Genomic DNA, 16,096 nt, shown 5'->3' with positions numbered 1-16,096 from the left:
GAGGGAAATGACATATTTACCCCCGCACTTTTTTTATGAAGTAAATCTAAGTTTGAATCTCAACCATAAGATTAGAAAATATGTGTGCTTCAGATTTGGTTATAGGGTTATTACGATATTTATGGGTTATCATATGATCACAACTCTCTCTCTATCTCTCTCTCTCTCTCTCTATATATATATATATATATATATATATATATACCAATATGAGTGTGTGTATCTGTAAAGATTGGATTTGGTTTGTTGGAGATTTTTCAGGTGGGTGGAGAGATTTGAGATAAGTACCGTGGATTTGAAATTGAAGAGTGATACATTTCCTTGGATTAAAATTAAGTGACTAATTTTGGGCTCAAAGAAGGAAGAATTAAAAAGGTTTTGGGATCATAACAAACGGGCTAATTGATAGTAAAAGAATAATTGTTTGGCCCAAAAAGTGAAATACTTCTCTCGACAAAAGAAATAAAGGCGAAAAATTTTCTGATGCACGAACGATGTTACTACGAGAACAAATAGAAAAAGTCGGGGTGTTACACTTACTTTTTCCATCAACCATCACCTACTTTACTCTCTCTATATCTTTCTTACTTAATGTATCTCCCTCATTTTTCAACACAATTTCTTAATCTTCGTGCCCAAAAGTTTTGTATCAACTTAGTTGGGACGAAGAGAGTATTATTTATTATTATAATATATAATTACAATATTAAATTTATTATTATGATGGATAGTATTTAAATTACCATTATATTAATAAATATAATAATTATAATTAATTTTTTAAGTATTAAAATATTAAATTATTGTTGTTATTATTATTACTATTAATACTATTATTTTATTAATAAAAATAAATAATGTATTTTTTGTTTAATAATTAAATCAAGTATAAAATTTAAATCATGATATTTTTACAAACACAGGAAAGTAAAGTTGTTAAAAATCATATTCCTTAGATTAATTTTATAGGAATCATTTTATTTGTCAATTTTATTTTCTCGTCAACCAAACATAACCTAAGTTCTTTTTTCGTGCAATTCTCGAAGAGGTTATCAATTCTCCCACAATTTTTATTCCTCCGGTTCCCTCATAGTTGAGTCATTTTTCCATTTTGAAAAATTTCCTCATTGTTGAATCATGTTCATAAATAGTACTCCCTCCGTCCCATAGTAGATGTCAAACTTTCCTATTTAGTTTGTCTCACAAAAGATGTCACTTTTCCTCTTTTGAAAAAATTTCCTCTCACATCAATTATAAAATTATATTTTCTTTCACCACTTAACACACATAACAACATCTCCTAAAATCTTGTATCATCTCCCAAGTATGCCATCTTCTTTGGGACGGAGGGAGTAACACTTTTTCTCACTCATATTTTACCGTCTAATTAACACACTAAATATTCATTTACTCTCTCTTACTTTATTCCGTCTACTTTATTCAATTTCTACTATATTTTCTCTACTTTTTTTATCTATCTTAACGTAACATACTAAATATCAATTTCTTTAACTCCATGCTGAGTTCCACCTCATAGTTGAGGAAGCGGCGGGATACGATTATCTCTCTAACATATAGCTTCTTCTCATCTTTTTTAACAGGGCAATAATATAGAGTATAGTTAACGTATTTGAATTTGAAATATTCAGAAGCCAAGACCAAAAATCTAACACAGTTGATCATTTGCATCTTCACTACAAACATCAAAATAGAAATCAACAGTATAGCAAAAAAGGCACTCTTGCTGCCCAAAAACGAAATCAAAAGTGGACATGAAATAGCCATCAATTGTTGGAAAATCTATTTGAGAAATGCAAAGAACCTTAATATTCTCAATGCCATGCATCTAACAAGGCTGGTTGGCTCTGTAAACATCTCATAAACACAATAAACAATAATTTACTAATCCAAGTGATGGTAAGGGGCAAAATATTTAACAACATCCAAGTTTCAATCTTTGTAAATCAAAGCACAAATCAAATGCATTTTATGAGTCTACGAACTGAAATCGACTTAGCAAAATTCAAGCAAGTTATTCTAGGAAAATTATCACCACATTCATAGAAGTCTGGAATATCTCAAGATCTTATAAATGCAATCCAATATTCAAAAGACGAATGCATCCAATTAGAGTATAAAACGAGCAATTCATTCAAAATCCGAAGCAGAAGCAAAATTAAATAAGAAAACCCTAATTCAAGCGGTGAGTACGACGGCGCCGCCAGCTTCCTTGATCTTCTTCTCGGCGTTCTTAGAGACGAGCTTGGCCTTGAGAACGACCGACTTCCCCTCCGGAAGCAATCCTTTGCCGAGGACCTTGAAGTAGCCGAACTGCGTGACGTCGATGAGAGGCGCGTTGTCCTTGGAGGCCTTGTCCTTGAGCTCCTGCGGCACCAGCGACCATAGGCGGTCGATGTTGACGGTGGGGCAGTGGAACTTGTTGCGCAGGCGATGGAAGTAGCGCATACCGACCTTGCCGAAGTAGCCAGGATGGTACTTGTCGAAGAGGATGCGGTGGTGATGCATTCCTCCGGCGTTTCCACGACCACCGGGATGCTTCCTGTGCTTGCCGATTCTACCGTGCCCAGCGCTCACATGGCCGCGCTTCTTGCGGTTCTTCTTGAATCTCGTCGTCATGGCGGCGGATCAGAATTGGTGGTTAGGGTTACGATTTGGGGATTTTATGGATGTGTTCGGCACACAAATATGGCCATGGGCCTGGCCCCAGACACTTTACCCACAAAATTACGGAGCCCATTTTACACGAACAGATTATGATAGAATATTTTAATTCAATACACAGTTTCATCCACAGCAAATAGTTTTAGGAAGTAGAAGTAATAACCCGTCCACGGAAAATATTACTCCCTCCGTTCTAAGGAAGATTATCTCTTCCTTGGGCGGCACATGATCTTATTTACTTATATTTTGTGTGTTAAGAAGAGAGAGTGAATAAAATAGAGATAAAAATATTTCCATTTTAAGTAATAAGTTATTTTAGTTGGGACAAACTAAAGAGAAAAATGAATCATCTTCAATGAGACGGAGGATCTTGTATAATTTAAAATTTCTCATACTTATTTTCTTTCTTTCTTTCTTTCTTTCATACTTTAGTTACTTTTCGGGGTTTTTTCTATTTTTGTTCTAAAATAGAACTTAGATTCCTCGTTTGTTCTAGCGTTTTTTTTTGTTCCGGATTTGGGAGAGACGCATGACCCTCATGCGTCTCTTTTTAATGAGACGCATGATCGTCATGCGTCTTTCATAGAGACGCATGAGGGTCATGCGTCTCTATTTTTTTTTCATTTTTTTTTAACGACGCATGAAGGTCATGCGTCTTAGGTATAGACGCATCTCTCTCATGCGTCTGTTGTTTTTTAAAATATAATAGACGACGCATGAGCGTCATGCGTCTTAGGTAGAGACGCATGAGGCTCATGCGTCTCTAACTTGCTTAAATCAGTTCCCACGGCAGCATAGGCAGAATACGCGAGAGAAAGAGAGGAAGACAACCCGTGCGATTTCCTTGGCGATTTCCTTGGCGATTTCTTGGCGATTCCCTTCATATTTCGGTAAGTTTCCTTCAATTTTTCAACATTGTTCTCGTATTTGTTGTTTATTTGCATATTATTAGGGTTTTGATAAATCTTTTGTATACTTACTATATTAGGGTTTAATGAAAAAAATTGTCTTTAATTGTTGTTGGTTTGTATATATATTTTTGCAGAAATCATGCAAGTATACGTGAGTTTATATTGGGGTGGTAGAATATATCAACTTCCTCAAGTGGGTATTTGTTATGATCCTCCTCGTGCGAGAGCTTCCATCGTATTGGATTCATGTGTCTCATTATCTGAATTAGTTGCAATGATATGTGTTAAGATAAGAATAGATTCAAACCAACACTTCATCGAAATATCTTGGAGGCATTGTTTCTTGGGTACCGGTACGAGTTATGTATGTACTGCGGTTGACAGTGATCAAAGTGTGTTTTATATGTTCAATGCGGCTCTAAATTCTACTCGACATATTGAATTATTTGTTGAGTATTCGTATGTTGGAAATGCCTTCATCCCACCAATTGTTGATCATGGTGTTGGATCATCTACGAGGTTTGAACCTTTGAGCATGGATTGCGGTATGAATGAGCAAACAGATGTTGCAGATGCTGCTGATGTTGGATTGAATACTCAAGAGAATGTAGAAGAGCATGATGATGTTCATGTTGTACGAAGAGACCTTGATGATCCAGAATTGTCGTCATCCTCGTCTGATGAGATTTTAAGTGATGATTCTGGTGCTGACTCTAGTGATGAGGAGGTAGTGTATAAACCCGTCGTGCAAGGTGAACAACCACTTCCAGAATACGTTCACACCGGGTTGAAATATTTTCGCAGACTGCCTAGTGGTTCTTCTGAGGTACCTGAAGTTGGTAATGAACGCAGTACCATGTACTGGGATGAAGAACACCCATATCGGATTAATGCAGGAACAAAATTTGATAGCAAACTGCATGTGAAGACTGCTATTACTATGTGGAGTTTGAGGCAACACCGGCAATTTAGGGTGGTTGAGAGCAAAGTAAGAAGGTGGCATGCCGTGTGCAAATATCCGGCAGGGAGGACAGAAGATGGGACAGCTATTATCAGCGAGACCGACGCTGATAAAGCGAATGAATGTCGGTGGAAAGTTTCTGTTACACACATGGCCCATGATGATATGTGGGAGATTAGGAAGTGGTGTGGACGACATAGTTGTGAAGGCCATCGTAATGATAGAGGACATGCTAACTTTTCATCACCAATGATTGCTTTGTGTATTCGACATCAGTTGCTTAAAAATGCCGAGTTCAGTGCCGCAGCCGTAAGAAATTTTGTTCATGACAAATTTCATGTGGTAATCAGTTATAAGAAGGCATGGTATGCACGGAGAAGGGCTTTAGAGATTGTATTTGGTGGATGGGAGGAGTCATTTAGGGATTTGTCAGGCTACATGCTTGAACTGCAGTATAGGAATCCAGGCACAATCGTTGAGTGGAGGCACAACGAGTTGTTGAGCCAGGGCCGTACTAAAGTCTTCTATTATGTGTTCTGGGCACTTGGGCCTGCTATACATGCTTTCCAGGAGTGCCAACCCGTTTTAACAATAGACGGGACTCACCTTCGAGGAAGATTTAAAGGTAAGCTTCTTGTTGCTTGTGGTGTTGATGCTAACAAGAGATGTCTGCCTGTTGCATATGCTGTTGTCGATGAAGAAACTGGCGACAGCTGGGAGTGGTTTTTGGATCATGTCAGAATCCATGTGGTGAAGTACGAAAGGGAGGTGTGCATCATTTCGGATAGGCATAAAGGAATCCTAAAGGCTATGCGTTCTGATGAATGGAAAAAGCCGCCGATATGTCACCACAAATTTTGTTTGATCCATGTGAGGAAAAATATCTTGACTAAACTTAAGGGTAAGGGAGGTAAAGCGAAAGGCATGATATGGGCATTGGGGGTCACAACTCAAGTACGCAAGTACGTGCGACGGCGACGTGCACTACGGGAGGAAAGTCTTGTTGCGATACACGAGCTCAACAAAGCCAAACAAGAGAACTGGTCTCTTTGTTACGATGATGAACTGAGATGGGGGGTGCCCTCAACAAACATGTCAGAGAGCTACAACAACGTGTTGAGAGGTATAAGAGAGCTACCTATTAGAGCTTTGGTTGATCTGACATTTTGGAGAACAGTGGAATGGTGGGCAGAGAGAAAGACAGAAATACAACATACCGAAGGTCGGTTGACCCCGTGGGCGAGGGACAAACTTGCTGCGTATGATGCAAAGGGGCAAATGCATTACTGTTCAGTACTTGACCGAGAAAAAGGTCATTACCAAGTTCGAAGTCGTCCCCGTGTTGAAAAGGGACAGGCAAAGGGCAATAACAGACAAGACGTCGAGTTTATGGATTCAAAGTGCAGTTGTGGGAAGTGGCAGATGTGGAGAGTTCCTTGTTCCCATGCGTGCACTGTTGCCAGAGATCGAGGTAACTCTATGTTTGAACTCATTGATAAACACAACCACAAAGCTACGTGGGAAGCACAGTACTATGGTGTCTCATTTCAAGCACCAAGACACGAAGACTATTGGGCAAATCCTGGATGGAAATTACGTATCACACCAGAGCAGTTGCTTCCGCGAAAGCGTGGACGAGGCAGAACAAGAAGGATTCCTAATCAAATGGATGTCCGCGAGGAAGATGAACCGAGAGCTTCCCGCAAGTGCAGGAATTGCGGTGTAGAGGGCCATGACCGTAGAAATTGCACAGTTGGTCGTGTTATGTAGGATCCTCACCGACTAAATTGTTGACATCTGCAGTGCAGGTATTTTTCCTTCTCAATGATTGATTTTATATATTTAATTTACCTTTGTATGCATGAAGTAAGAAGATAACTTTCTTTGTTTTTATTTTGTTTAGGAGCTTGAGACAAAGAGGACTTAGCAGGAGAAGAGATGTGTTATGATGAATTGTAGTTTGTTCTATATGTCACTAGCACTGTAGTTAATTTGTTTTGTGTAGTTTCTATGAAACGTTGTTTCTGTGTATCTGCCAATTAAATCTAAACTTGTGTTTCGGACTATTGGAAAATGGAAATTATTTGTCTCAACTCCACTGAATAATTAAAGTAGGTAAATGTGAAAATGAAAATAATCCGAAAACGCCCGATCGGGCGAAATTAGTAAAATAGAATCGCCCGAGCGGGCGAACTCTCTTAGACGACTAGTCCGAAACAATTAATTTCCATTTACCTACTTTAATTATTCAGTGGAGTTGAGACAAATAATTTCCATTTTCCAATAGTCCGAAACACAAGTTTAGATTTAATTGGCAGATACACAGAAACAACGTTTCATAGAAACTACACAAAACAAATTAACTACAGTGCTAGTGACATATAGAACAAACTACAATTCATCATAACACATCTCTTCTCCTGCTAAGTCCTCTTTGTCTCAAGCTCCTAAACAAAATAAAAACAAAGAAAGTTATCTTCTTACTTCATGCATACAAAGGTAAATTAAATATATAAAATCAATCATTGAGAAGGAAAAATACCTGCACTGCAGATGTCAACAATTTAGTCGGTGAGGATCCTACATAACACGACCAACTGTGCAATTTCTACGGTCATGGCCCTCTACACCGCAATTCCTGCACTTGCGGGAAGCTCTCGGTTCATCTTCCTCGCGGACATCCATTTGATTAGGAATCCTTCTTGTTCTGCCTCGTCCACGCTTTCGCGGAAGCAACTGCTCTGGTGTGATACGTAATTTCCATCCAGGATTTGCCCAATAGTCTTCGTGTCTTGGTGCTTGAAATGAGACACCATAGTACTGTGCTTCCCACGTAGCTTTGTGGTTGTGTTTATCAATGAGTTCAAACATAGAGTTACCTCGATCTCTGGCAACAGTGCACGCATGGGAACAAGGAACTCTCCACATCTGCCACTTCCCACAACTGCACTTTGAATCCATAAACTCGACGTCTTGTCTGTTATTGCCCTTTGCCTGTCCCTTTTCAACACGGGGACGACTTCGAACTTGGTAATGACCTTTTTCTCGGTCAAGTACTGAACAGTAATGCATTTGCCCCTTTGCATCATACGCAGCAAGTTTGTCCCTCGCCCACGGGGTCAACCGACCTTCGGTATGTTGTATTTCTGTCTTTCTCTCTGCCCACCATTCCACTGTTCTCCAAAATGTCAGATCAACCAAAGCTCTAATAGGTAGCTCTCTTATACCTCTCAACACGTTGTTGTAGCTCTCTGACATGTTTGTTGAGGGCACCCCCCATCTCAGTTCATCATCGTAACAAAGAGACCAGTTCTCTTGTTTGGCTTTGTTGAGCTCGTGTATCGCAACAAGACTTTCCTCCCGTAGTGCACGTCGCCGTCGCACGTACTTGCGTACTTGAGTTGTGACCCCCAATGCCCATATCATGCCTTTCGCTTTACCTCCCTTACCCTTAAGTTTAGTCAAGATATTTTTCCTCACATGGATCAAACAAAATTTGTGGTGACATATCGGCGGCTTTTTCCATTCATCAGAACGCATAGCCTTTAGGATTCCTTTATGCCTATCCGAAATGATGCACACCTCCCTTTCGTACTTCACCACATGGATTCTGACATGATCCAAAAACCACTCCCAGCTGTCGCCAGTTTCTTCATCGACAACAGCATATGCAACAGGCAGACATCTCTTGTTAGCATCAACACCACAAGCAACAAGAAGCTTACCTTTAAATCTTCCTCGAAGGTGAGTCCCGTCTATTGTTAAAACGGGTTGGCACTCCTGGAAAGCATGTATAGCAGGCCCAAGTGCCCAGAACACATAATAGAAGACTTTAGTACGGCCCTGGCTCAACAACTCGTTGTGCCTCCACTCAACGATTGTGCCTGGATTCCTATACTGCAGTTCAAGCATGTAGCCTGACAAATCCCTAAATGACTCCTCCCATCCACCAAATACAATCTCTAAAGCCCTTCTCCGTGCATACCATGCCTTCTTATAACTGATTACCACATGAAATTTGTCATGAACAAAATTTCTTACGGCTGCGGCACTGAACTCGGCATTTTTAAGCAACTGATGTCGAATACACAAAGCAATCATTGGTGATGAAAAGTTAGCATGTCCTCTATCATTACGATGGCCTTCACAACTATGTCGTCCACACCACTTCCTAATCTCCCACATATCATCATGGGCCATGTGTGTAACAGAAACTTTCCACCGACATTCATTCGCTTTATCAGCGTCGGTCTCGCTGATAATAGCTGTCCCATCTTCTGTCCTCCCTGCCGGATATTTGCACACGGCATGCCACCTTCTTACTTTGCTCTCAACCACCCTAAATTGCCGGTGTTGCCTCAAACTCCACATAGTAATAGCAGTCTTCACATGCAGTTTGCTATCAAATTTTGTTCCTGCATTAATCCGATATGGGTGTTCTTCATCCCAGTACATGGTACTGCGTTCATTACCAACTTCAGGTACCTCAGAAGGACCACTAGGCAGTCTGCGAAAATATTTCAACCCGGTGTGAACGTATTCTGGAAGTGGTTGTTCACCTTGCACGACGGGTTTATACACTACCTCCTCATCACTAGAGTCAGCACCAGAATCATCACTTAAAATCTCATCAGACGAGGATGACGACAATTCTGGATCATCAAGGTCTCTTCGTACAACATGAACATCATCATGCTCTTCTACATTCTCTTGAGTATTCAATCCAACATCAGCAGCATCTGCAACATCTGTTTGCTCATTCATACCGCAATCCATGCTCAAAGGTTCAAACCTCGTAGATGATCCAACACCATGATCAACAATTGGTGGGATGAAGGCATTTCCAACATACGAATACTCAACAAATAATTCAATATGTCGAGTAGAATTTAGAGCCGCATTGAACATATAAAACACACTTTGATCACTGTCAACCGCAGTACATACATAACTCGTACCGGTACCCAAGAAACAATGCCTCCAAGATATTTCGATGAAGTGTTGGTTTGAATCTATTCTTATCTTAACACATATCATTGCAACTAATTCAGATAATGAGACACATGAATCCAATACGATGGAAGCTCTCGCACGAGGAGGATCATAACAAATACCCACTTGAGGAAGTTGATATATTCTACCACCCCAATATAAACTCACGTATACTTGCATGATTTCTGCAAAAATATATATACAAACCAACAACAATTAAAGACAATTTTTTTCATTAAACCCTAATATAGTAAGTATACAAAAGATTTATCAAAACCCTAATAATATGCAAATAAACAACAAATACGAGAACAATGTTGAAAAATTGAAGGAAACTTACCGAAATATGAAGGGAATCGCCAAGAAATCGCCAAGGAAATCGCCAAGGAAATCGCACGGGTTGTCTTCCTCTCTTTCTCTCGCGTATTCTGCCTATGCTGCCGTGGGAACTGATTTAAGCAAGTTAGAGACGCATGAGCCTCATGCGTCTCTACCTAAGACGCATGACGCTCATGCGTCGTCTATTATATTTTAAAAAACAACAGACGCATGAGAGAGATGCGTCTATACCTAAGACGCATGACCTTCATGCGTCGTTAAAAAAAAATGAAAAAAAAATAGAGACGCATGACCCTCATGCGTCTCTATGAAAGACGCATGACGATCATGCGTCTCATTAAAAAGAGACGCATGAGGGTCATGCGTCTCTCCCAAATCCGGAACAAAAAAAACGCTAGAACAAACGAGGAATCTAAGTTCTATTTTAGAACAAAAATAGAAAAAACCCTTACTTTTCTTCCAACCATCACACTTTATCCACAAAATAAATAGGCCTAATTAAGGAGCCATTTTACACTAACATAATATGATACAATATTTTAATTCAATACTCTAGTTTCATAGGAACTAGGAGTAATAAATAATTACTCCGTCCGTCACATGAAATAGTCCAATAAAGAAAAATGGCTCAATTAACATGGAATATAAAGAGTATCAATTAAATCTAATTTTATGTTACTTCAAACGAAATTATGATTGCATAGGTTCAAATGGAAAATATTTGCATGGCCACTATAATTATTAGTATATCATGTAACACTGTGATAATTAGTGGCGAAGCCAAAATTTTAATGTCAGAAGGCTCAAATTAGTGTTTTTATTTATGAAGCATTTTTTGGTACTGTTGTCGTCAGAAGATCAACGACATAAGCCATAGGGGCTCCGAGACAGATGGACAATGAGAAAAATAATTAAAAGATGATCAAAAGAATCTAGATATACGTATTAGGGCTATAAATAAAAGTAATGTTAGCGTCAAAAGAATTGATAATGTCGTGAAAATACAGCGATATCGCCAAAACAACTATTAATAACATTTTAATTAGCGTCTAAGGATTATATGCAATCATTGATTTTCACATGCTATAAATATGACAAATGAATTAGAAATTCTCCATTCATCAACGAAAAATAGACTACATTTGTCATTTTTTGTTGTCCACGATAAATAGACCAAGTTTAAAAAAGGACCTCACATTTGCTACCTAACACAATTAAACACTACTAATAATATGGACCTCACATTCCACTAACATTACTTTTCTCTTACTTTTTTCTGTTCTCTCTTACTTTACCAATTTCATATTAAAACTTGTGTCATTCACAATGTGGTCTATTTTTCGTGGACGGATGGAGTATATTTTTAAAAAAATTAGAGCTTTTAAATAAAATTTAATATTATTATATATTCCCTCTATACGTGAAAAATGTCTGATTTTTCCATTTAGGGATGTCTGTAATTTAATGTTCCATTTTTTTAACAATGTAGATAAGTGAACCCCATCATCATTCAAGTAAATATTACACTCACATTTAACACATAAAAGTGAGATCCATATTCCATTAACTCATTTTCTTATTTTTCTTTACAGAGGCAATAAATCTCATAAAATCCGTATCTAATCAAAATATGAGTATGAATGATAGATGCAGGGAGCAATATATTTACTGTTTACATAGCTGAAGAAGTTAAATAAAATTAAGTATACATAAGATAAATAAATTAAAGAATATATATTAGTAAAATCAGAGGAGAGTTTTCAAACTAAAATTTAGAATATCATATCATAGGGTCCTCTTATAATGCTTATAACATTATAATCAAAATTAAGACTAAATCTACACCTTTAGATTTTAGAATGTGTAGATGAGATTAAAGCTCACAAATTTCAATAAATAGTAGACAAAATATCAACAAAAGGGTAATATCGTCATTATATTATCATATGATAATTTTCGTGGTTTATCTTTATATCAACATAGTGTATTACAAATATCAACAATATGACATGAGGATTTCAACACAAGCACAAGAAAATATCAACATAGTTTTATTGATATTTTACATATAATATATTGAGATTTTTTTTTAATTTGTCGTTAAAAATCTGCTTAACAACATGTATGAAATTGAAATATAAATTATCAAATTTCATCACCCGAACATCGTCGGAACATATGAAATTGAGATCTCGTTGGAATCCTTATAAAATTATCTTTAATTTAATATATTTTTGCGGAAAAACAATTTAAATCGAGAGAGTTATGAAAATTTAAAGTTTGAGATGATTTTGATGAGAGTGAATTGACATTAATACCCTTTAAATTTAATTACTAATTATTTAAATTTAAAATATTAATCCACTTGTCATTGTTTTAACCATTTGATCTCTTAATCTAATTGCTAAGAATTGGTCCTATTTTTGAATTGCTAATTAGTTAACAATTGATTATGACCCTCGTATCATATATTTAAAAGTTTATTAAGAATAAAATAAAATAAATAAAAATGAAATCTTGAATATGTGATTGTAGAAGTTTTTATCTGAACATAGCCCAAAAGAGTTTTTTCATTTTATAACATAATTGACTTAAATTTCCAATAAAGTAACTTATTTGAAACTATATCAATATTAATGTAGTATATGAAATGGTTGTTTGTGTTTTAGATCAACGTACAAACAATCTCGATTCTTCTGTATAACTATAGATAATAGGGTGTAGGGGAGCATTAGGCTGACACCATCTTTAGGGTGACACTATACCACTAATCATATACCTTAGATCTCTTATATGGATGCAGTTGCTGATTAATGTAGGGGATATTGCTTACCGAGGGTAATCTGGTCAATCGCGTTTTATTGAAACTGAAAGAGATTTGAAATACCCCCAAATTTAGGGGTGGTATATTGGGCGAATCAATTTCAGAAACAAAAAACCACGACTCTCTCTCGAAAATCGGATTGAGGGGGGAGTCTACTACTACAATATGAAATATGTACCCACTTTGTTATTTGTTTAATTCATGGGAAAACGCCATCCGCGTCGGCATGTTATTAAGTAAAAACACCAACCATGATGGCGTTTTTTAATTAATTTGTGATTTTTTTAAAATACAGTCTTAATAGTAAAACGCCACTAAGGTTGGCGTGTTTGATTTAAAAATGCCGTCCAAGTTGGCGTGTTTAAAAGTACAAACGCTAGTCAAGTTGGCGTTTTATTTAAATTCTGATATCTAATAAATAAAATCATAGTTGTAAAACGCCACTTAGAATGACGTGTTTCTCCGTAAAACGCCTACGTAGTTGGCGTGTTTCACTGGACACATGTATCAGTCTAGTTTCTCCCCAAAATCGCGAAGCCTACTACTTTACACTCCTCAAATGCGAAAAACCTTCAACTTGCGCGAAACCCTTGCACGGGTCGACCCAATCGGCGATTTGAGCTAGAAGATTTCAATTTTGGCCCATTCTTACATACATTAGTCCTCCTATTCGGTTAGTATACATAATTTTCGACCAATATTTGATGGATTGTTATGATAGTAAATATTGTAGTGTAATTGATAGAACAAATATTGATGATATATAAAGTTTGCTCTACATAATCATGAATTTAGTCCACAAAAATGATACTTATTTATTTGTGTGTTACATTATTGCAGATAGTATGACACGGTGTGTCAATTATATTGGGTGGAAAGATAATTCTCGGAGCAGTTATTTCATATGATCCTCCTTTCTCAAAAGGATTCATTAGGTTGGATGAAAGTGTTTCCTACGATAAGCTTGTGGGTACAGTTTGTGAAAGGATGGGTATAAACATATCTAAACACAAAGTTCAAATAATATGAAAACGTACTATATGCGTTGGATCTGAAGTCACGTTTATAGGTACTCTACGAGAAGAAGTATGCATGCCGCTAATGTTCAATGAGAGTATGGCTACAGGTCAAATTGAATTATTTGTTGAGTTTTCGGCGATTACTCAATAAAATAGTCATCATGTCATAAGTTATGATGTTGGTACGTCTACGAGAGCCCAAGAACCAAGTCTCGCTGGAACATACAGACATGCAACACAAGAGTTTGATGTTGGAGGCATACGTTTAGAAGACAATGACAATAGCCATGTGGTTGATGACATTATAGGTCCTGATAAAGCCAACTTTCTTGATCCACAATCACCTTATGATTCAGAAGATATAAATATTGTTAGTACAAACTCAGATGGTGATCTGTTTGATGATGAACAATTTGTTGATTCAAGGCCATCCATTCTAGTTGGAGGAAGATGGAGGAGTTGGAGGAAGAGTAGTTCCACAGTCCCCACATCGTGGAATTGACTATTTTCGCACCTGACCAGGTACATAAGATAGTTTTCAACCTAAGAACTTTGAGGCTGTTGATGCTAGTGTGCATTATTTGACTGAAAAAAGATCTTAGCAATGTCGGATTGCATACTAAATTTAGAACAAAGTTGGAATTGAAGACGACCTTGACTTTTTGGCATTTGGAAAAAAAATCCGACAATATATGATTGCTGAAAGTAAAGGAAAGAGATGGCATGCGGTTTGTAAGTGGCCACATGGAAATCTGGTGGATAACTCAGCACCGAAGTGTTTGTGGGAGTGTCGAGCAACATTAAAAAAGCATGATGAACACTGGCTGCTCATACTTGTATGGGGGATCGCAATTATAATGGGCACGCTAATCGTTCATCGTCCATGATATCATTGAGTGTTCGACATCAGATAGAAAATGATCCTGCCTAGAAGGTAAAAGCTATTGTGGTGGATATTGAAAATAGATTTCATGTGAAAATTAGTTACAAGAAAGCATGTATGCTCGAAGGAAAACTATTGAGCTTGTATACGGTGTATGGGAGTGGTCATTCAAAGTCTTACCGTCATATATGAATGAAATACAAAGACAAAATTCTGGTACAATTGTCGAATGGTTGCATGATAACAGATTAAGCCGCGGTATGAACAAGGTATTCAAGTACGTATTTTGAGCTTTTGGACCGGCTGTGGAGGCTTTTCAACTATGCAAACCCATTTTAACAGTTGCTGGAACTCACCTACGTGGACGATGTTGAGGTAAAATTCTTATTGCCGTTGGATTTGATGCTGATAACAAATATTTGGCTGTTGCATATGCCATTGTTGATGAAGAAACCAAAGAAAGTTGGAATTGGTTTATGGAACGCATAAGACATCATGTAGCAAAGCATGAAATATGTGTGATTTCTGATATACATGTGGAATCATAGATGCAATGAATTGATTGAATTCTCCCATATGGAAAGAAGAACCCAAAGGTCATCACCTGTTTTGCTTGGTACATGTTAGAAAGAATGTTATGCAAAATCACAAAGGTATCATGGTTAAAAGATTGATTTGGAAATTGGGTATTGCTACAAAAAAGCGCAAGTTTAAGAAAAGATAGAAGGGTGAGGTGACCACTAATATGGTGAAATCTTATAATAATGTGTTGAGAGGCGCAAGAGAACTCCAAATAAAAGCTTGCATTGATATGACATTTTGGAGGACAATAAAATGATTCAATGAGCGGTCAATTGCATCAAGACAGTGTCCAACATCACTTACCCCGTGGGCACATGAAAAGGTGTGCAAAAATGATGTAAAAGGTCAATTACATAATGTGAGAGCATCCAACACAATTCAAGGGATTTGTGAACAAGACGTCGAATTGGTGGAAAGGGTGGTAACAAGTGGAAGGTGTTGTATTTCTAGTCGAACTTCAAATGTAAAAAGTGGTAGATGTGCAGACTTCGGTGTTCACATGCAGTGACAGTTGCGCGGTTTAGAAATGACAACATGACATCACTTGTTAATGCTGTATACCACACAAGTGTTTGGATACACCAATATTCTGGGGTGTTCAATCCACTCAGACACCTAGATTATTGGGACATGCCTGAATGGACTTTACAGTGCTCATCAACTCAGTTAACGCCTCGAATTCGCGGTCGATACCGTACAACTAGGATTCCTAATCAGATAGATGTCGTCCGTGAAGCTGACCAGTCACGAGTTCGTCATCGTTGTAGAAAATGTGGTCAAAATGGTCACGATAGGCGCAACTGCCTAACTTCTTGATTGTTTAGACTTATATAGTTTTTATTATTTGGACTTATGTATTGATTACTATTTGGACTTATTGTATTTTGTTTGAACTTATGTAGT

At 37.5% G+C, this 16,096-nt stretch overlaps 1 protein-coding gene and 2 long non-coding RNA genes across 3 annotated transcripts; 1 reads left to right on the top strand and 2 right to left on the bottom strand.

Annotated features, from left to right (window-relative positions):
* Positions 1-2,061: 2,061 nt before the first annotated feature.
* Positions 2,062-2,688, bottom strand: LOC121780733 (60S ribosomal protein L27a-3-like). Its single transcript, XM_042178364.1, has one exon. It carries the CDS (start codon positions 2,635-2,637, stop codon positions 2,197-2,199), a length of 441 nt encoding a protein of 146 aa, XP_042034298.1. The 5' UTR covers positions 2,638-2,688; the 3' UTR covers positions 2,062-2,196.
* Positions 2,689-6,213: 3,525 nt separating this feature from the next.
* Positions 6,214-6,620, top strand: LOC121780937. The gene is made up of 2 exons (XR_006046116.1): positions 6,214-6,362; positions 6,458-6,620. It is a non-coding gene; the product is annotated as an uncharacterized LOC121780937 (long non-coding RNA).
* A 218-nt stretch (positions 6,621-6,838) lies between these two features.
* On the bottom strand, positions 6,839-7,245 carry LOC121780912. The gene is made up of 2 exons (XR_006046113.1): positions 7,097-7,245; positions 6,839-7,001 (listed from the first exon to the last, which is right to left on the bottom strand). It is a non-coding gene; the product is annotated as an uncharacterized LOC121780912 (long non-coding RNA).
* Positions 7,246-16,096: the final 8,851 nt, after the last annotated feature.

Source organism: Salvia splendens, chromosome 20, assembly GCF_004379255.2.
Source record: "Salvia splendens isolate huo1 chromosome 20, SspV2, whole genome shotgun sequence".
NCBI classification, from domain to species: Eukaryota; Viridiplantae; Streptophyta; class Magnoliopsida; order Lamiales; family Lamiaceae; genus Salvia; species Salvia splendens.
Note: the sequence above shows the minus strand (reverse complement) of the source record. Positions and strands in the feature narration are given on the sequence as shown.